This window comes from Gavialis gangeticus, unplaced genomic scaffold (assembly GCF_001723915.1).
Source record: "Gavialis gangeticus isolate Ggan-Ray unplaced genomic scaffold, GavGan_comp1, whole genome shotgun sequence".
NCBI classification, from domain to species: domain Eukaryota; kingdom Metazoa; phylum Chordata; order Crocodylia; family Gavialidae; genus Gavialis; species Gavialis gangeticus.
The window spans coordinates 108,284,828-108,306,834 of NW_017729031.1; the positions used below are offsets into that span (position 1 = coordinate 108,284,828).

Sequence of the window (22,007 nt, forward strand, 5' to 3'; positions counted from 1 at the left end):
TTTTTTTTTTTTTTTTTTTTTTTAACAGCCAGTCAGATTGCCCACAATGAAATAGATATTTCTGTCCAGACTCCCAGCCCTGGACAGAAATATCTTTTAGCTTTTTTTTTGCCCAGCCTAGAGTGAATAGTGGGTCTCCTGGGACATGGACTGGGAACAAGGGTCTCCCTGTACCTGCTCAGCTGTCTATAGGAAAATCCTTTTTTCTCATACCTGATAATGTCTATGACTTGTGCCTACAGATACGTGCATACCAGAAAGATATGTAGTGTTGCCCTCAGTGTGGGAGAGAGTCAGTTCATGCTGCCTGTTGACGCAAACAGAAATGAAAGTATTCAGTGTCTCTTATGTTTAGTGGTTTGGCATTTTTTCAGTGCAAGGTTAGTACTTTGTAACCTATTTTTAAGGAGAGGAATCTTAGTAAATATTCCAGTTTGCTAGTTCTTGAAAGGCAATAAGACTAGGATCCATCATAGCTACTTTGCAGCCTTTACAGTTTGAGTTTCTATTCAGCAGTCCTCAGAACTGTAATTGGAGAGAAAGTGAAGACATATAGAGTGGTTAGCAGTGTTAGCTGCCTACTTCTGTAGGCTCTGAAAGTTGGTCTACAAGTTGCCTCTGAATCTCTGAACAAATTAGTCTACAAGTTACCACGCTGTCCTGCCTTCTGGAAGATGTATGTTAACAGTCTCAACTGATCAAAGTGGCTTGCAAAGCTGTACAGAAAAGTCAGAAGGTCTGCCTGTGTATAAAAGCTGAAGCAGTCTTGTTAAATGAGTTCTGGCAGTAATTTGACTGGATTGATGACAAGGTTGTGGCACTGCAGTTTCTTTCCCACAGGGAATCCAAGTCTTAGTTTCCATGATCCTTCGTAGTGGCATATGGCCTTCAAAGGAGACTTTACCCTGTTTAATGTGATTGCAAAAATTGCACATGAATGAATTTACTTATTCCTTGCCCTGCCCTTTCTGTTCCCTCCCGTACAGGAAAGGAGTGGTGCAGAATGCACTGTGAATGGCATTTCCTATTTTGTTAAACTGGCAACACTTTAATACAGAAATAGTAGAGCCAATACTAGCACGAGAATTTTATAGTAGTAATTAAGACATTTGGGGCATATTAAGAATCCTTTCAAAACTTGGGCTCTTTTCTTAAGAGCAAGAAATGTGGTGTCTCTTCCTTCCCCTTCCTCTGGGCTGTAGCAAGGCGAGAATATTGGCTACTTTTTCTCTTCATGTGGCTTTACTGAGAACATGAGCTCTCTTGATTGTCTAGATAATATGCCTTTAAAATAAGTGATACATAACTTATTAAAACCTGAAATTTAGTTCTTCTATCTGCTTGAGGAACAAGCTTGAAAAAGTTAGCTATTTGATGAGGTTCCTCAGAATCACAAAACAGGATTGGATTTGCACATGAGAAATGCCTTTAGAGGTAAAGACAATTTAATTAGCTCAGTTAAATTTCCTGAAGTCTGAGGAAAACATCTGTTACTTTGTGCCTAGATAGGAAGTTACACATCTTACAAGTGTTTCTAGTGGGTAAGTGATACTTCACTACTAAAAGAATTGAATAAATTAGGATTCCCAACTGAAAACATCCTAAACCACTTCTTAACTGTTTATGCTAAGATACAACTTACCTTGTCTCCACTGGAATTTTAAAACATGAGCATAAACTATTGTCTTTGATTAGAAAGGTGCATTTTAAAGTCTAGGCAAGTCCTGAAAAAAGCATGAATTTGATTTTAGCCTAGAAGGTTATGGTCAGTAAGAAATGATTGATAGTTACTTGTAGACAAGTATTCTCTAACAAACATAGAATTTGGGGTATTTGACGAGTTTCAAACTCCACACAATAGCTATTTTTTTTTTTTTTTTCCCCCCCCTAGCTTTGCTTGGGTCATCCCAGTAAGGAAAAAAAGGTGTGTTCTGTGAGAACCCATTGCCCTAAAACGCAGGGATCAGACAATTTCTATGATGGATTTTTATTCATTCCACTCTCTAAAAGCAAACAGCGATATTTAGTAGAAAGCCTCTCTGATCTTAGTAACAAAGTAATGGTCTCTTTGGGTTGTGTGTCTGTGTATGCTTATTGAACATCCATTGTAAGGTCCAAATCTTTCAGTCATCTGAGGAACAATTGGGACCTGAGGCACAGAACCACAGAAGGATTGAAGTAGATCCAGATGCTTGATGTCACAAAATATAGATGCTTAAAATTTCAGGTCAACTGCTGCCCAATCTGGTTGGTGCTTGAGTTTCTATGGAGGTTATGTTCAAGTGCCTAAAGATGTGCTGTCTTGATGGGGCAGAGCAGCTTAATATTGAAGCTGCATAGGGATCCATTCTCCAAGGACTGCTTTTATTATATATAATAAAAATCTAGACTTTTGAGCAGGCACCAGAACCCCAGTCTTCCTTCTCCCAGATGAATACCCTAATCACAAGGTTAGTCATGCTTCATCTGGCCCCAAGGAGTCTTCATCTGCACTGTGCAAAATGAAGAGTCTTCAGCAGAGTACTCTGTAACCTAGTGATTTAGAGCACCTCCTGGAGTTTGGGTTTAAGCCCTACAGGCAGAGTGTGGACTTGAAGCCAGGTGTAAAAGGCCACATCACATGCAAAAGGTTGAACCATTAGTTATTGTATGACAATAGCATCACCTTCACTTTGGCCTCACTGGCTGTGCTTTAAGGAAAGCAGTGAGCCCTTCTCAGTTATTTATAGAATTGGCTTTGGGGCCTTACTCCAGGAGGGAATTCAGGGTTGTGAACTCTGAACAAATGTGGGTGCCCAGACCCGGAAAGGGATGGGGTTAAGACCTACCCTTCTCTTCAGCATTTGCTCGCGACACCTAGCTTGGATTCCACTTTAGGGGTTGGGTGTTGGGTGCCTGAAAGTTAGGCTTTGTTGATGCTCAGCATCGCACTCCAGTTTCTTTGTGGATATAGCTCAGGTCATGCAGGAAGTCAAGTGGGGAAGTGAGTGCATCTCCTGAGCTCCAAGTTTAGCACCACAACTGCTGGACTTGCTTTGCTCTCATGCACAAGTTAAAAGTGAAATAATGTAGTCAGGCTTAATATTTAGATGGTTGTTATAATTAATCATTAATAAAAAGTTAAGCAAGTGTTAGTCCAACAGGTGAAATTCTATCTTAACCACCTTTTTATACCTTTATGATATGTTTAGAATAATCTAACATGTTATAAATCAAACAGACTTAATTGTGACACTGGTATAAACAGAACCCAGCTGTAAATCAGTTTGCAGGGAAGCTGGAAGTAACTCTTTGTTGGCAGTTTAAAGAGGAGCTGCAAGTAGTGAGACCTACTGTATTTTCTTTAAGTGTCTGGCACGCTGGAAGAGGAATGGACCAAACTGAATAGACTATTGATTTCATAGACATTAGGGCTAGAAGAGACCCCGCAAGATCATTGGATCCAGCCCCCTGCCCAAGGGGCAGGAAGTCAGCTGTGGTCAGATCACCCCAGTAAGATAAGCATCCAGGCGTTTCTTAAAGGTATCCAGAGTAGGTGCTTGCACCACATCTGGAAGGAGTCTATTCCGGACTCTGGAGACTTGGATGGTAAAGAAGTTTTTCCTTGTGTCCAGTCTAAAATGGTCTTCCAGCAGTTTGTGACCATTTGACCTTGTCTTCCCTTGGGGTTCCTTGGTGAACAGACTTTCTCCCAGTTCCTGATGCACACCCTTTACTGCACTGTGGTTTAGCAATTTAACTTCTTAATTTGTTTGTGTATACATTGAACCAAAACAAATCTGCGCAGTGAAAATGTCAAACAAGACAACCTTCTTCCCCTGTACAAAATAAACACGAATGCTTGTGTTTCACTTTTTAAAAGAATTCAGAGCAATAGCCAAGTAACTTCTGGAATGCTTTAATAATTCTACTCAGTTATTGGACCAATGGGTAAAAGGGCCGGGTGAAATGCATTTTGAAAAAAAGAATGTTTTACTCCTTGAGTAACGTTTTTCTCATTATCTGCCTCTAAACGTCACTGCAACCTGTTCTTACGTTATTTCTCAGGTTGGCCATCTCATAAAGTTAGCTGAATCTAAAAGCAATAGCCCTGTAGGGTAACGCTATCACTCATTGCTCCCAGTTGATTGCATATCACTTCTAGTGCTGGGCAGTTGTGTTGCACAGGATTAATTATGATGAATTCCCTTTTAAAAATACTGTTTGAACTGGCACAGTGGGTTGTATGGTAGGGTGCCTTTAACAGTCTGTATTCTGCAGATGTTTTGGAAAATAGGTTCCAACTTTTGCCAGCTAACTTTTTTTCTTTATTTGGACTGAGTGCATTTTTGAAGTTGCATCATTTCCTTGGTAAGAACAGTATTTTATTTTTGACCATAGCATTTGTCAGGTGGGAGGAATCCTAGGTTTCAGTTGCTGAGAGCTGCTAAGCATGAGCCCTCTGGTGGTGACTCTATGGAGAACTTGAGCAATTTTCTATAGTACCTTTCCCATGGCAGTTGGATCCATGATCTCTCGGGGATGCAAAGGCTTCATTACTATTTAGCAGAGGGCTGTTACTTTGGCCTAGAATTTAATACATGGCATCTTTGTTTTTACAAGCTTCTTTTTTTTTAAGCAGTAAGGACCTCACTGAAAATATAACTTTAATATGGGTGGTATTATAGCTGACTACTAGAATTACTGTTTATGCCTGTTTATATCTTGTGTTTAGGAAACTTTTTCAGTGTATAGAGTACATCACTGTGGATTTGTTTGTTTGTTTGTCTGTTTGTTTTGTTAATCTCATGGAGAAAAGGAATAAAAAGTCCTTGTTATATAAATAAGCCTGCAAACCTACATAGAGAATGTAGACATGTGCTGCATTTCTGGAGTCAGAAGTGAATGTCTGTTCATTTGCTTATTGGCTCAGTCTGCGTAGCTTGGAGACTAACCTGTGAAGATTGAATCAATTCAGCCTTCGGCTTTTTGACTGTTCCTAGCCTAAAGTAGTAAATGGGGAATACAAAGTGATGTAAGTGACTTCTATACTGAAATATCACATCTTCCAGGAGATTGAAGGCAGTCACAATGAGATAAGTAAATGTAAAGGAATAACAATGACCATTGAAGTATCACAAATAGATTAATATTTATATGCCACTCTTCCCAATAGAGGCTCAGGGTGGCTTAAAAGAGAACTGAATAACTTATAAAGAGAAAAATGCTTATAAAACAGGAGAATACAAAACAGAAACACATTTAACAATATCCCAGCCTAGCTTTGTTTGCCAAGTACATGCCCAAATAAGGTTTTACAGTGCTTCTGAAACATGTCTAGGCTAGGGCCCTGGTGGGCCTTGGGAGTGGGAGGTCCAGAGCTGAAGGGCTACTACTAATGTATGGACAGAGGTTCGTCTTCACAAATTTGTGACCTTTTTTGTTAAAGATACTGGATTATTGAGAAAAAGGTGCATATTGGTATGCACCCACTTGGCAGAGAATGTTTTCTGTTGTGGGCTGTGCAGTGGCAGTGAACAGGTCCTTTTTTTGTCCAATGATCAGGAACTCCAGTGAAATAAGGTATCTTGTGTTGTTTGTACTTCAGTTAGAGTTGCAGTCATTGCTTGTTTTTAATGCTTTCATGTGTTCTTATTTTTCCTTGTGCTAGAAGAGTCTCACACCAAAGCAATGCAAGTAGGAAAACAGCTATTGCTGTTCTTGGCCTGCTGCAGTGCTGAACTGCAATGTCTGATGAAAAGAGGCTTTATCAACAAGGAGGGGAGTGTAATGAAAGCTCATTTTAGGAACATCTAAAAACAGCACTGTAGAGTACTTAAATTTTGATTTTAACCTGAGTACTAATCTAAAAATGGAATATGGGGATATACAGAAATATCCATTTGCAAATTCAAAAACCCTTACAGAACTACTAATGCTGAAATATTTATGCATCGGAGACTAAAAGGGAGGATTCTTTTCTTGGGTTTCCCTTACTTTCAGAACCTGCATCATGGCAGAGACTTTTTTTTTTGGCCATGGGATTCTTCAGAATCAGTTGGCACTGCTCCTTAAGCCTGGAGAGTCACTGTTTTTAAAAAGAACAAACAAAAACCTCTGCTTTGAGCATTTCCAGCCTCAAGATCATCTGGGAAGTAAACAGCAGGAGCATTGAATTTGCACATAACTACATGGCACAGCTTTAGTTGGGTCTGCAGTTGGCCATTCTTTGGTCAGCAAGCATGTTCCAAATTCGTTTACAGTAAGCTTTGGGCTGAAAGGCAGGTGGCTGAATCAAACTTGCTAGAATAGAGACAGTAAATTGTCCAGGGAAGAAGCAAGCTTAAATTCAGCTACTGTAAGTTACATATCCATTATTCAAGAAAGAGGTCAAAATTGTGGCTTTTGTAGAGAAGTATTTGGCACAACATTTAAATAGGAAGGAGTGATGTTTAACTGCCAGTTTAAAGGGGTGGGGGGTTGGTGCTCATAAGGTTTTTCTTGAATATTACACAGCTGTACCCTTAGGCATATGCTGGCTATGCTGAAGGATCTTCTAGCCTCATGTCTTTCAGACTGGGTTCTGCAATAGGTCATCGGGGTTCTGCAAAGAGATTGGGGTAATGGAGTGGGCTGGGAGGTGGTACACTGTCATTGTCAGGCTTAGTCTCTTGCCTCTGCATCAGTCTTTAGGATTGGGGTTAGGGGCACCATAGCAGAAGTGATATGAAAGGGTTCTATGACTGTAAGATGTCTGAAAACCACTGTTTTAGCCCTCTTGTTTTTATTTGGTGGTTCCTTCTGTGTTGGTAAGGTGCTTGGTGTAGTGATGGCAGAAGGAATTCTTGACGAGGAGAGTACATTATCCACTGTGCTTCTGGGCTTCTCCAGGAGTTATTTCCAAAAATTGAACTGGCCTATTGCTGGATTGCCTCTCTCTCTAATGGCTTTTATTTCCCTTAGTGTTCTCTTGTTTGAGCTTCATAGCATCAAAGAGTATACTTCTGTTTTGGTTCAGATAATCAGAGGTGTTCCCAGAGTGCCTTCTGCCCCCTGCAGCAGTAGCAAAGCAACTTCTTTTAAGGGAGCGTCTCTGTACAAGCTGGATAACACCGAATAATTACCAAATGGATGTGTGCTCAGGGGATCTGCTCCAAAATTGTTATACTGTACAAGGAAGGGGATGGCAAATGACCAGAATTGAGTCTGGGATTTAGGGCAGGTGCAACTTCTTAATTGGCTTCCTACAGGTAAACAGCATTTCAAGAGCTGACCTCCTGTTTTACACCAGGCTTGAAATGGGTCTTCAGCTTGACGTCGCCCCTGCCAATGAGTTTCCACATGTATAATTTGGTGTTGCATTTACCGCAACTCTGCAGCAGCCAGTATATTTCAGCTTTACTGGTAACTTTTATATTTTTCCCAAGATCACCTGTAATCTTGAGTAGCCTGCAGACTACTCTGAGAGAAACATTTTTAAATGCATCTATGAGCTACAAAGTAATTTGGATATAAACCTTTTTAAAGTTATAGAGAATGCAGATCAGGACCAGCTTTTGATTGATTTCTTTTTTTTTAAAACTTGTCTTTGGGTCTAAAAAAGAAAAAAAGACCTGTGGTGTAAGGTGAGTGAAGCACCCCTGTGGGACCTAGAGTTAGTGATGTGACCTGAACCATGTAAAAGTGGAGACTCAGCTATTGGGCCACATTTTATGCAGGTGCATCTCAACTTGGGTTAAACCCATCAGGAACCAGTTCATAGGCTGCTGCAATTGCTGCTGTATTCCATGTAGTATTTCTTAAATGGGGAGTGGAAAAAGACTAGCCTTACACAATGAATGTGTACTTTAAGAAGAAAATGCTGGAATTGTGCCATAGTCCACAACCATGCTGAAGACCCTTGCTTCAGTGGTTTATAAGTGTATTGTGGTGCCATCTAGTGGTATATTCTTAAACAAATAACATGCTACTAACAGGAGGTGCAATCATAGTTCATGTTTGTAAATAGAGGTCTAGAGTCCCATCATGGTTCCTGCCCCTTCTAAAGACGAAACAGACCCTCCTATACTATTTTTAGCTAACGTGAGACTTCTCATGAGCTTTGCAGCTCGAGAAGGCTATTGGCAAAATCTTAAGATTGGAAAACTTTTGGGTTTTTTTGCAGAACTTTTAAAGACCCGATCTACTAACTTGAGGCTACATTTATTTAGTTCTCCGCAATAAAGACTGCTGCCTCTGATTTGCTTTTAGGAAGGCGTAATACTATTGTGATGATGGCTGTAACTAATACTACTTTTACCTAAGGGTTTTTGGGTGACTGAAGAATTTTTACTATCAAAGTTTCTATGAAATTTGGAAGCCATGTTAATGTTACTCTAAGTCTCTGGTTCTGAAGAGGGTCTTTTGATTTCCACTTAAATCATCAAGGCAGAAAAGTTCTTATTTTCTACATCTTGGTCTTCTCTTAAAACAGGGGTAGGCAAAATGCAGCCCGCCAGGCCATTCTATGTGGCCTGCGGGGCCCCTGAAAAAAAATTTAAGTTTAATATTTATCTATCCCTGGCTGCCTGTCAAGTGGCCCTCGATGTCTTGCCAAAACTCAGTAAGTGGCCCTCTGCCCAAAATAATTGTCTGCCTCTGTTTTAGAATTTTCTGTCCCTCCAGCTGTTACCAGAGTGCTTCAAGACATCCATTCCTCTGGTCAGGCAGGACCGTGTATTGGAGCTCCTTGTAATTAACTCTCGAAAGCAAAATTTTGTTTTGCAGATGATATGGAAAACCTGGGATGTTTATATGGGGCCACAAGTTGTTATGGAAATAACTGGAATGAGTGGTGAACCTGATTGGAAAATGTGTAGAATGAAGTGAAGTCTGATTCTAAACTTAATCGCTTTTACCTTGGTACCAAGTAAAGACATCCTTATAAAATTTTTCAAGTGCAACAGTAATCAATTTTTTTTTGTAGGATCTGATTGCCAGTCCCAATTCACAGTCTTGTTTCTTGGATACCTGGAGTGACATGTACCATATAGGTTTCATTAGCACCATTTTATTACCTTCTCTGAATATTGTCAGGCAATGGAAATAGTTTGGTTCAGAGGATTTATTTGACCAAATGGGCAGCTTGATTGCAGAATACAAATGCTCAAGTATTATATCGGCAGTTAACTCCTTCTGTCTCTCCCTTGGTAGGTTTGAAAAAGGACGGATCTACACATTCATTGGAGAAGTGGTGGTTTCTGTGAACCCTTACAAAAACTTGAGCATTTATGGGCGTGACATGATTGATCAGTACAAAGGACGGGAACTGTATGAGAGACCTCCTCACCTGTTTGCAATTGCAGATGCTGCTTACAAGGCCATGAAGAGACGATCAAAAGACACCTGCATTGTAATATCAGGTAAACTGGAAAAGTCACTCCTGTTACGTGAGAAATGGCTGACCCTCTTATGATACTCCAGCAGGAAAGGAGAGGAAGAACAAATTGGCTAATGTCAACACTTTGCTATTTTTAGACCCTTAATTTGTATGCTGTTTGCATGTGTGTAATTCAAAGACAATTCCCTTATGTTTTTTCAAGAGCTTGTATCAACATCTAGTTCAATCTATGTTTCTGTGTAGCAATAAGCTGAAAGTGATTTTTTTCCCCCCCTTGCTACATCTCTTCTCTGAATGGTTTAGAAGAGATTCTGTTAAGTTCTGTCCTTTTCTCTTTGAGAGCAGTGACTGTCTCCCCCAGCTTAGGTGACTAGGGTTATTGTTTCTGTAGCATTAGAACCACAGCCATTAGTTTGGCCATCAAAACAAAAGGAGAAGCTTGTGCTGTGAACTGTTGCCATCCGGATCCTGGTACTTCATTTCCATGCTGTCCCTATGCTCTAGTAGCCTTAGAAGCAATAGACCAAGATAGCAGCTGAACACTAGTTTCTTGTATTAGACTTCACCGCCTGGCTACCCGCAAGCCTGTGTGCGCCAGCTTTTTTCTTATAACAATATTCCTTTTGATCCTCTGCTTCCTAGGTCTTGTACAAACCTGTGAAATCATACATCACTCGTTCTAAATTAGCAACCAGACAAGGCTACAATGATATTAAAAAGCAGTTCAAAGGCAAAAATGCTTTTAAGCTATTAACATAGAAATGAGACACGACTGTAGTGACTAGTGATTTCCCTTGACTTCTGTTCTTTTTCTTGGCTTATGGTACCCTTTGCTGTCTTTCCTTAGGTGAGAGTGGAGCTGGGAAAACAGAGGCTAGTAAATACATTATGCAGTACATAGCAGCCATCACTAATCCCAGTCAGAGAGCTGAGGTGGAAAGGTAAGAGCCCACAGAGAAACACAGGGGAAGAAGATTGCTCTGTTGCCATGTTTGTGTTTTTTCTGGTGTGTTTATTGCCAGGGCATCTGCATTTCTTTTATAATTGCATGCAGTTGTTGTGGCACTTCATTTTTTTTTTTTTTTTTGCAGGCAAAGTTGTTGACTCTTGGAAACTGAAATAGATTGTTAACAGACAATTGGGTACAAGGGTCAGGAGCAACTCCAGCCCTTTAATTTCAACACTTGGGAACAGATTACAGGGTCTTGTTTAGATATTGAACAACTTAAAGTTCATGGAACCAAATGGCCATGTACATTGCAATGAAGTGTTTCATGAAAGGAATATAATCTTGTTTCAATTCGGCATTTTACATTCTTGTGCTTCAGAATGTCTAAATGTGCCTATTGGACACAGAAAAGGCTTTCATAACAATGATTCTGGCTTTACGGACCAATGCAAACTAAACTGAGCTTGGAGCAGGCTTGCAAGTGACATGCCTGTCAGGAAAGAGGTTGAATGAATGAATGAATGAATGAGTTTGTACTTCAAGGGCTCAGGTTCAAGTTTACTGATCGGTTGCAGAAGTTAATTTTCAGATGGGTCCAGAGGGGGTACATTGGTGCAGCTGCACCCCCATTTCAGATTCCACCACACCAGGGGAGCCTCCAGAGACTTTTAAAAGTTCCTAAAGCAAGTGAAAATCCTCTCTCCCTTTTCCTTCCTACTCAAAGGCACACCTCCTCCCTACCCCGACCTGCCTTTCTCCCCTGTCCCAGAGGCAGGGAAGCACGAGAGTCCTGCATGATGCATTGGGACTGAGCTTATCTGAGGACTGGCACAGCAGCAGCAGGGATAGACAGGGAGTTTTCCTTCTCTGTCATAGGGCCAGGCAGGGTGTTGGGGGGGGGAACTACTGTCCAGCCACCCTATTGCTGCTGCCCCCTCCCCAGCTGAACTCAGACCCCACTCAGCCCAGCTGGCTGTGGCGCTTCTCTGCCCCTAAGCAAGAAAGAAAGTAGCAGCGGCAGGCAGGGGAGGGGGCAGAAAGAGGAAGGGAAGAGATGGGCCTATGAGCAAGAAGGGAAAGGGGTGGGGGGGAATTTCATCTGATTTAGGGATTTAAAGTCCCCAGAGGCTCCAGTGGCACAGTTCTCACACTGGTGAGAGTGAAGGAGGCTGGGAGCAGGGAAAGCAGCTACCCCTACATTGTAGCTGTACATTGTACAGGAAATCCTGTCACCCCTGCCTATTCTAGAGCCTGAAGGCAGGAAGTCATAGAAATATGGGAAAGTAGGGCTGGAAGGGACCTCAGGAGGGCATCTAGTCAGACTGCTGCTCAAGGCAGGATCATCTAGTCTGAACAGGGACCAGGACAGCTCTCTCACCACAGGTAGGGGCAATCTTGGGGATAGCACTGCCAGGCCTTGGGTCTGTGCAGGTGTGGTTGGGGATCTTCTAGAAGGGCTGGATGTTTTAAAATCTGTGGGCCCTGATGCCCTCCACCCATGGGTGTTGAGAGAGCTGGCAGGGGTCATTGCTGTGCCCTTGGCCCGGCTGTATAAGCGATCGTGGTCCACAGGCCAGGTGCCTGGAGGTTGGAAACTAACTAATGTGGTCCCCATTTATAAGAAAGGGAGAAAGGAGGACCCAGGAAACTATAGACCCATAAGCCTCACATTGGTCTTGGGGAAAATCCTTGAAATAATTATCAAGGGTCACATCTGTGAGGGGCCAGCAGGGGAGATTATGCCCAAGGGAAATCAACATGGGTTCATCAAAGGCAGGTCCTGCCAAACCAACTTGATGGTCTTTTATGACCAGGTAACTAAATCCCTGGATGATGGTGTTGCCGTGGACGTAGTCTTTCTGGACTTTAAGAAGGCCTTTGACACCGTCTCTCTCTCACCCCATTCTCATTAATAAATTGAGCGACTGTGGCGTTGGTGCCTACACAGTTGGATGGGTCAAAAATTGAATGGTGGGGCGTACCCAGGGAGTGGTGGTGCACGGGTTGTACTCAACCTGGTGGGATGTGAATAGTGGGGTCCTCCAGGGCTTGGTCCTGGGGCCTACGCTGTTCAACATCTTCATCGGCAACTTGGACGAGGGGTGGAAAACACGTTGTCCAAGTTTGCTCATGACACCACGATGTGGGGAGACGTGGGCACGCTTGAAGGGAGAGAGAGGCTGCAATTAGATTTAGACAGACTACAGAAGTGGGCGGATGGTAATAGGGGGTTCAGTGTAGATAAATGCAAGGTGCTCCACCTGGGGAGAAGGAATCCACAGCATATATACAAGCTGGGGAGCTCCCCCCTTTTAAGCACAGAGGCAGAAAGGGATCTTGGAGTCATTATTGGCTCCAGGATGAACAAGCCGCCAATGCCAGATGGCAGCCAGCAAAGCCAACTGTACTTTGTGATGCATCTTTGCATGCATGACAGGCCGGCCCAGAGAGGTGATACTCCCCCTCTATGCAACATTGGTCAGGCTACAATTGAAGTACTGCATCCAGTTCTGGGCACCGCACTTTAAGAAAGATATGGCCTGCCTTGAGCGGGTTCAGAGGAGGGCCACCCACTTGGTTGGAGGGCAGCAGGGCAGGCCCTATGAGGAGAGGCTGAGGGACCTGAACCTGTTCAGTCTCAGCAAGCGGAGGCTGAGGGGGGATTTGGTGGCTGCCTACAAACTCATTAGGGGAGATCAGCAGCAAATAGGAAGGGCCATATTCCTCCCCAACAGCACCTGGGGTGACAAGGAACAGTGGCCAGAAGCTGCTGGAGAATAGGTTCAGGTTAGAGATTAGGAGGCACTGTTTCACTGTTAGGGTGGCTAGGATCTGGAACCAACTTCCTAGGGAAGTGGTCCTAGCTCCTACCTTGGGTAAATTCAAAAAGAGGCTGGACGAACACCTGTCTGGGGTAGTGTGATCCCAGCGTGTGCTTCTACCAGTGGCAGGGGGTCAGACTAGATGATCTGTTCAGGTCCCTTCTGACCCCAAACTACTATGAAACTGTGAACCACCCTAGACAAGTGTTTGCTTAACTTGGTCTTAAACTTGGGGAGCAAACCCTACCCTCACACGCAACTACCAAGTATAATGCTCAAAACATCAAAACAGCCAAATTTGCCACAGGTTAAGCCAGGGGATGAGAGCACTGTCAGTATCCTGCAACTAGAAAGATGGGAAGTTGCTTGTTAAGATATATGCTCAGGAGTTCGGAGGAAGACTACCATGCCCCACTAACATGACCCTGACTAACATTCCCCACTGAGTTGAAGTGTTCCAGGATAGTACAGCACTTCATGCATATTTGCCCGTATGTAAGTTAACACCTAGTTTCAGGGAGTAAGTTGTACAATGTAGTCTTGCTGTTGTTGAAATCCTCCCCTGTAAATGGTTTGTCAATAGAAATTAACTGTACGATCTAGGAATCCCCAATTTGAGGACTTGTCCTGTTCTGTTTTCCCTCGTATATATAAACTAGAGTGAAGAACATGTTGTTGAAATCCAACTGTGTGTTGGAAGCCTTTGGCAATGCCAAAACCAACCGTAATGACAACTCCAGCAGATTTGGAAAATACATGGATATCAACTTTGATTTCAAAGGAGACCCCATAGGTGGGCATATCAGTAATTACTTACTAGAAAAGGTAAGCTGCATTCAGATGTGGAGTGCAAGGTTTGGATTTATTATTGCACATTATAAAACGGAAAATGGGTTGTTTTTCTCCCAAACCTATGTCGAGTAGTTTATTACGTATTGTATGAGGATGTTTCAGATCTAGACCTTAATTGCTCTGAGTCAATAAAAGTATAACTGAAAAAATATTGTAATACACACCTTGAAAACCATTGTTTTTAGAACTCTTTCCATCACAGAATTTCTGCAGGGGGAGGTGTCTGTGTGTGTGGCATCTTAAAATCAAATCTGAGATTAATTAAACATCTCTACAATCGCCTCCCACAGAAATTCCTTGCACTGGGATCTCACTGGTCAAAAAATAACATGAAGATTTCACTGTATACATACAAATAGCAGTGTCTTTGTTTAAATATTACGTTGAAGTGATGCCATCATCTTGCATGGTCATCTGTCAGATGACAACAATGTCTTTTTGGCATCTAGACTGTAGTGGCTAAAAAAAGAGACTATACACGCATGAAACCCAGACTTCTCTCAAACATGCAAGAGAACAATGAGCTCAGTTTCTCGGAAAGGATGTTTTTTGTTATATCATGTGGCTTTCATGTATAGGTCTGACCCCATCTAATAATTACATTTGTCTTTTTTCTCTATAGTCTGTTTTCAGAATAAACATTTTGATGTTTATATACTGAGTGTTTACATTTGACACTTCTTGATAGCATTATGATTTAAGCCAGTGATTCTCAACCTTTTTGGCCTTGTGGGCCACATGAGTGGTGTGGATCCAGTCTGTGGGCCAAATTGAGCCCTGGGGCCTGGCTCTGCCCCCTCCTTGCCCTGAATGCCAGAACTGTGCCTTGTGACCCTGATGCTGCTCCCTCCTGCCCCTTGCATGCCAGGATTGGGTCTTGAAGGCTCGCCCCCTACACCAGGACTGGGTCCTGCCTGCCCAACACTGCTCCCTCCTGGCCCTGTGTGCTGGGATTGGGAGCTAGATCCAGCACATAGGACAGATGACATGGTGCTGCAAGCTGAATCTGGCCCATGGGCCAGAGGCTTAGCATCCCTGATTTAAGCCATGAAGCCATAGATAAAGCCTTTTTATCAAGTGTGTTTGACTGCCATCCTATTCCTATTTCTATTTTAATTTAAAAATGGGTTATTTTGGAAGTCGCGTATGGATTTATTTGGTTAGCAAAGACAGGAAATGCCTTTTCAGTGCTTCATAAAGAGGTCTCTGATTTTTAATTTTTAGGTTAGCTAAACATGTCTGAGCTTAAAAACAATCATTTTTACAGTAAGCAACTTGCTAAATCTCAATGGATCTTTTTCTGATTCACAATCCTGATGATTCCCTTAGAAAGATTGGTACTCTGACTCTCCTTAACAAAAGCATCATAGCAGACATGGCTCTGCAGTAAGCTTTCATTTATGAGAGTGCAAACACACAACATATGACATACTAAATGACATAAGTTGCACCCATGTATGTGAGAGGCAAGGCTTTCTAGGGCTGATATCTTTTATCAGATCAACTGCATGGTTGGGATAGACTTAGACAAGCTTTTGAATGTGGTGCATTCTTCTTCAGCTCCTGAGACCTGAATCTATCCTAACCATGCAATTGGTCCAATAAAAGGTATTCTTACCTCTTTTTTTTATTACATATTTCCTGGACCCTCATGGCTATACTATCACTCCAGCACTACCATCATTTAGTATACTAATGTTAGGCTGCTACCCAGAGGTATAGAAAGTGCTACAACAGCCTCTAATAGGATTTGCATTGAGCATAACTACTCTGGGATGAAACTGACTGGAGCTGTGGACACACAACCACAAGTTACTGGTGTGACTTACACCAGGTATAGTTATTCCTGATTTTCTGAGCAGCAACTTTACCCAGTGTGGAGTGACTTATGCAGATGTAGGCTTGCATATTTGTCTGCTCTACTCTTACACTTGTGTAAAGGCAGTTCATATCAGTGTGAATGTCTGTCTGTTCCCTATCATTTCATTCTTATAAAATATTCTCTATTTGCCAGTGAAGGCTTTAAACAAAGTTAAATGACACTGCCCAAAACAAAATATGTTGCTATGCATTCATTGGTTTCAGCATTCATTGAACTTGCAGAATATCATAGTGATCAGTGGTTGCATCATTACTATGACCTTCAAGTTTCAGTGTAACTTAATGATCTTCCTTCTGCTGTATTTTACTTGGACTTAACTTGCTTTGAAAATTTCTGTCCCTTGTTCTTAAACGTTGGTTTTGGGTTGGTTAGAAGCAAGGTGTGACTTGAACAATGGTGAAGAGGTGCCACTACTTTGCCTGTCTTGGTGTATGAGCAGAAGAGTTTACCATATGCAGCATTTGCTGGTAGTCACATGGTACTGTTCCTGTTTTCCAGCTGTTAATTATATTGGATGCTAAAAATGAGACTGTGTGTGACTGCTGCATGAAAACAGTTACCATTGTTGCTATAGATGCTGCTGCTGAAGATGCTGAGCTTAAAAAATAGCCCATTGTCTTTTGTCATCTGTGGAATGTTTCTGGTTGGCCTTGACTCCCCATGGATCAGGGTCTGCCCTGTGTCATACTCGGCTAATAATGTTCATAAATAGATTTTTGTGGGAGGAATTTTATTAATGGTACTGAATGATCGTATTGGCATTCTAAGGGAGGGTATTTAAGAAGCACCACTGTCAGTGTCTAAAAATATGCATCTTGTATTGGTTTCTCAGTCACGGGTGATTGTGCAGCAGCCAGGAGAACGAAGCTTTCATTCTTTTTACCAGGTAAGGCTGCCTTATTTAGACCAAGAAAACAGCTGACTTATTCTTATGCCCATGGGAAATTACAGGCAAAGTGATCAACACTTTCCTTTTGTGAGCACTCCATGAAGGGTTCCCTTTGTGATCACATTTAAGCTGCTGTTCTTCCAGATTCTGCAGCTGACTGAAGATGTCTAGTTTTTTGAGGAAAGGACTATAGAAAGGTGAAATATTCCCCATACTCAATTCTGTGTTAATGTTGTATAAGCTTAACAGGGCATATGAGTGAATTTACAATAAATAGTATTGTGCCTGGGCTTTAACTAACTTATTTGCAGTAAGTCCAATTCTCTTCTTTCTTGTAAGTCACCTAAAATTCTGAGTTGAGTAACTTCATGGAATGGAGTACATTTTAAATCTTCCTTCATTGCCTTGCTGGGAAAGGAATTGGCCTGTAAGAGTAGCCTTCTTCTTTCTCTCTTTATAAAGAGAACTGTCAACATGCCACCTCTGTTCAGCATGTTGTGATGGTATGTTAGTCCCTTTCTAACAAGTTGCATCTCCAAAGGTATATTCCTTGCTACATGCTGTGAGACTTGTCTGCTCCTGCAGCTTGCCAAAATATGTTTGGTGTCATAACTGCACAGGGGGACATTAAGAGGTTTAAACTTGTCTTTCTGCCTGCAAAAGCAAGTGTGTGGAAAGCATCTGCTTGGAAAGCCCTTCCCTTGTTGTCATGGCTGTGTAATGGTGCAGGTAGCATATGTCACAGCCACAGTGCTTGCCCAGCCATTGCTTCTTACTGGAAAACCCACTGGGTAGTATTTGTCTGACTTCAAATACCACAACTGTGGTTTCCATGTTATTAATCAAAATGGAAAGTTATAATCATGCTTATTCAGCCTGAGGAGGAAGGACCAGAATGTATTAAACACTGGTCATAAGTAAATGACTTGGGCTAGTACTCCAACCACAAAATTATTGGAGGACTTTTTTTGTTGATTTGTGACTTCTTTTTTATGCTATTTGTACAGCTTCTCCAAGGTGGCTCTGATCAGATATTGCGTTCGTTACACCTTCAGAAAGATCTCTCTTCATACAGTTATATCCGTGCTGGAGCTCAGCTAAAGGTAAGGCTGTTGTCAACAAGTTTCAAGTAACTTGTTAAAAACTGAAAATATACCTTGAAGCACTCACGCTCTTCCTCATATCAACAGTTTAAGGCTTGTGAGAAGATAATAAAAGGTGCAACCTATTATTTGGGTTTTTAATAAGGGTTCTGGCACTAAAAGTCATACAGTTGTGGACCTGACAGCAGAATTTAGGCCGTTCCCTCTCCACTTTCTCTGGTCACAGATGAAGGGATTAGACTCAACAACATGGACGTTGCCAAGGCTGCTAATATAGTATGAGGTGTTGGGGCAGATGCCCCAATACTACCACCCTCTGAAAGATCTACCAGGTATTGTAAGCTAGTGCCTACAGGGGAAGTAGACAAAGTGGGCATGATGCAGTACAGCCATCACTTTTTCAGAGGGTTTCCATTCCTGACATCTAGTACACTCTTAGAAGAGGTCCTTGAGCAGATGAGGAAGGAAAACTTATCCTTTTTTGAGGACAGCAAGTTACCTGCACGTAGTTAAATATTTTTGGAATAATCGCAGAACTCAATCCTGCCGATTCGTTTTTTTGTGTACTGCTTACAAGGAAACTTTTTTGGTTTTGAGTGCCTGCCTGGTTGCCTGCTCCCTTCCTGGAGGGCAACATGGCAGACAAATTTGGAAAGGACCAAGTCAGACCTGCACAGCTTTTCCTCTAGGCCACCCATAACCTTACCCAAAAATGGCTATTAAGATATCAAATGTGTGTCTCAAAACACTCTTTAAAATCAAAACTTTGCTCATATGATCTTTGACCAACTGTACTTGTACATATAGTGTATCTTTCCTTGAAGGAAGAAAAGAGAATTCCAGTCATGTCATTAAAAGACTAGGAAAATACAGGACTACAGTGCCCACCTGCCATGGTGGGTTACTATACCTTGACCCTGCCTCCTCCGTACAGGAGTTGGCAGTGTAGTGGTGAGGGTGGACTGCTTGGGATTGGCATGTGAACAGGCAGTAAGGGATCAATCTAAAAATTCAGGACCACATTGCCTTTTCTCTGAAAAGATGGTGGGATACAAAGCTGGTGGTACTTGGGGCTGTGGTGCATATCAGTTTCCAGCGTAAGACTTGGACAGACACTTTACCGTAGTGTAACCTTTGGTTTTGTACACTGGCATAAATTTATATAAGGAGTGAGAGCAAGCATACATGCAGCTTTCCAGGGTAGCCGCACAAAATAGCTACTGCAGTGCCTCACCATTGAGGCAGCAGGGGAGCCTGTTTGTGTTGAGCAAGTGGCTACCTGGGATAAGCTGCAGAGAAGCTACCTCTACACCACTGTAATATAAATGGGTGTCATTTACCTCTGATTATTTCAGGAGTAATTCTAACCTGGATTTATTGAAATTACCCCAGTGTAAATGTTTACAACATTGGTTCTCTTTTTTTTTTTTTAAATACTGGTGTGAACATACTGTCTTTATAGGTCTGTTGGCACAGTTTTGTCCTATTCTTAATCTCAAACAATCCTGGAAAGAGTGAAGGCGTAAGAAACCGATCTCCTGTAAATCAGACTGCTGCAATGCATTTACCACCAGAGGCTGTACATAGTCTTACCTCTAGCCTTTGCAAATTGGAAGACTCTGAACTATCTGAACAAGTACTTAAAGGAGACTTCTATTTTTATATGCACTTTTATCATGTCTGGGAGAATGATCCTATTTTACATGGGCATTGCAGGCAAATGCTCTTGTGATCTTTTCCAGGATTATGGTAGAATTAATGTCAGCTTTAATGGAGAAGGAAATTCACTCCTATATCTTCCTAGACAGCTCTGATGATTAGGGGTATGAAGGGGAAAAAATAGAAATTTCTGTTTCTGTATGCACAGCATAGCAAGATGAAGATGATTAAAGGGCTTTCTAGTTAGAAGTTAGATTAAGTAGAATCGAGTCTACGTCCAAAAGCATCAGAACTTGCTATTGGTCAGCATTAACCAGTAGCTGATACTTTTTTTTGTTTCCCAATGCAAAGCTATGTTTTGACCTCTCCAGATGTCAGGGCTTAGGATCAGGAAGGAAACCTTTTTTGTAAAGTTAACTAATCTATTTGCTGCATGCTTTCCTATCTCTGCTCTTCTGAGGGGCAGCAATGAATATACTGGTGATGCTTTTTCAGACTGAAGACGTTATATAACTTACCTTTTGGCCTGATCCAGAATGGACCTTTGGATCCCTTTGCAAAGGCCCATCCTCCCTCCAGCTGATAAGCTCAAAATGGTAGTTGGATGAAGTTACTAGTGACCTTGCAGACCCCACAAAGGAGTGAACAAACAGTTTATTCACCAGCTAGTACACAGTCTACACTTTAAGACCCTTATTTCAGTAACAGAATCAAATACCATCTTTTCTCACATACACATGCCGTGGAATATAATACACAACTTTTTTTTTTCATTCTGCCTTTCAAAAACAAGATTTTTCCAAAGTTATGGTCACATAGAGTAGGTATGTGACCTAATTTTCAGCTGACTTGCCCACCATTTCCTGGTTAGCTAAAGCTGGAACTCTGCTACTGAAGACTGGTCTTCATGGCTGGATTGATGATTTTGAAAACTGCTAAACAATCTCCAGGGCTGTGAAATAGAAGGGGGCAGAACAGGAGCAACTAGCAGACAGCGGAATTGCCCTAAGAAAGGTTAGCCTGATTAGTGGAACATCAAGACCCTTAAAAAGGAGAGTCATTTAACACTAGGCGTCTACTTAAATTTACTTAAATTTAGAATGACTAATTTATGCTTACTTTAATAAATACAACCCATTAAGGTAGGTGCCTTTGCCTTGGTTGGGAGGAGGAGGGATGAGAGGGTGGCCACCATCTTGAATATAACTAGAGCCAGGAAGAGCAGCTCTTGGCAAGGTGGCTGTTGCCCTTCATGCTGCCGCCCCAGCTGTTGCTCTGCCCCCACTTACCTCCTCTTCCCTCCCAAGGTGGGCTGCAAGGCCAGGCTGCAGTGGCAGTGAGAGGACCACTGGCTCCCACTAGGGAACCACCATTTTATTTTTATTACATTTTTTGTTTTTTTTTAAGTTGGTTTTGCAGACAATTGCCTATTTTGTGTTTTCCACAAAATATGTGGTATCATGACTTGAGTAGACCCTTAGTTAATACCAATGGAGTGAAGAACAATGAAGTATTAAGTCCTCTGGCTGCCTGAATAGTAATGCCACAACTGCTGCACTGCGGAGCAGGAATTAAAGCAGGGTGCTTCCATCCTGGGCAGAAAATCTGCTTTGCCACACCACTGAAGACATGCACCCCAGTTCTGGGAGGGAGTTGAGGGGAAGCTGCATGTTGTATGTGAGAAAATACGGTACTCCAAGAGTGGGGAAAGTCCAGATATGTTTGCCTACAGTTTTTATGCAATCTTTGACTACATGACCACATGGTTTCCACAAGTCCATTAATTCTCTGAGGGGTAAAGGATGGATATGCAAAAGACAGTTGTATTGGCTGCAAATCTGGTATTTAACTTTGTGAACATTCTTTTAAAAAGTTCTTGGTCTGTCATAGAACAATAGGTCTGCCATTGTCTCTTCTAAGGAAATGTAACTTGGTTTGTAATATCCTTGTTTTGTGAGGTGTTGCAGAACGGCTGTCTAATGTTGCACCAACAATATCATTGCTGGTGAGAAAAGTGTTTGTGCCAGGTTCAGTATTGGTTAAAATCTGTTTGTCCTCAGTGTTCCATCAATGACAGTGCAGACTTCAAAGCAGTATCTGATGCCATGAAAGTAATAGGCTTCAAACAAGAGGAAATTCAGACTGTCTACAAAATTCTGGCTGTTATTCTTCACTTGGTAAGTTCTTTACTCGTGACTTTTAGTAAGCTGCTCTTGAGCTTGTGGCAGGTTGGCCAGGCATTTTTATGTGTACTTCAGGTCAGGTTCTTTTGCACAGAATCTGTTTGGGGGGGGGGGAGGAAGATTCCCCAGTAAAAGTCCTTACAGGACTATGCCAGTTCTATCACAACTTGGAATCCTGTTTATAAATCATGATCCCTGTTGACTGCCTGGTTGCTTTAACTGTTTAACAGCACTTTCCTGTGACAGTTCAGTCCCGGTGTACCAAGTACTCAGTCAGCCTCAATACATGTTCAAAAGCACTAAATAAAAA

At 41.9% G+C, this 22,007-nt stretch overlaps 1 protein-coding gene across 1 annotated transcript in view; it reads left to right on the plus strand.

Moving 5' to 3' along the window:
* Nucleotides 1–22,007, plus strand: part of MYO1D (myosin ID) — a 298,270-nt gene that overhangs the window by 67,017 nt on the left and 209,246 nt on the right. The window contains exons 2-7 of the mRNA XM_019523544.1: nucleotides 9,172–9,380; nucleotides 10,206–10,299; nucleotides 13,789–13,954; nucleotides 16,696–16,749; nucleotides 17,760–17,855; nucleotides 21,575–21,691. Of these exons, the coding sequence (XP_019379089.1) occupies nucleotides 9,172–9,380; nucleotides 10,206–10,299; nucleotides 13,789–13,954; nucleotides 16,696–16,749; nucleotides 17,760–17,855; nucleotides 21,575–21,691 (736 nt within the window). The remainder of the gene's footprint in view (nucleotides 1–9,171; nucleotides 9,381–10,205; nucleotides 10,300–13,788; nucleotides 13,955–16,695; nucleotides 16,750–17,759; nucleotides 17,856–21,574; nucleotides 21,692–22,007) is intronic.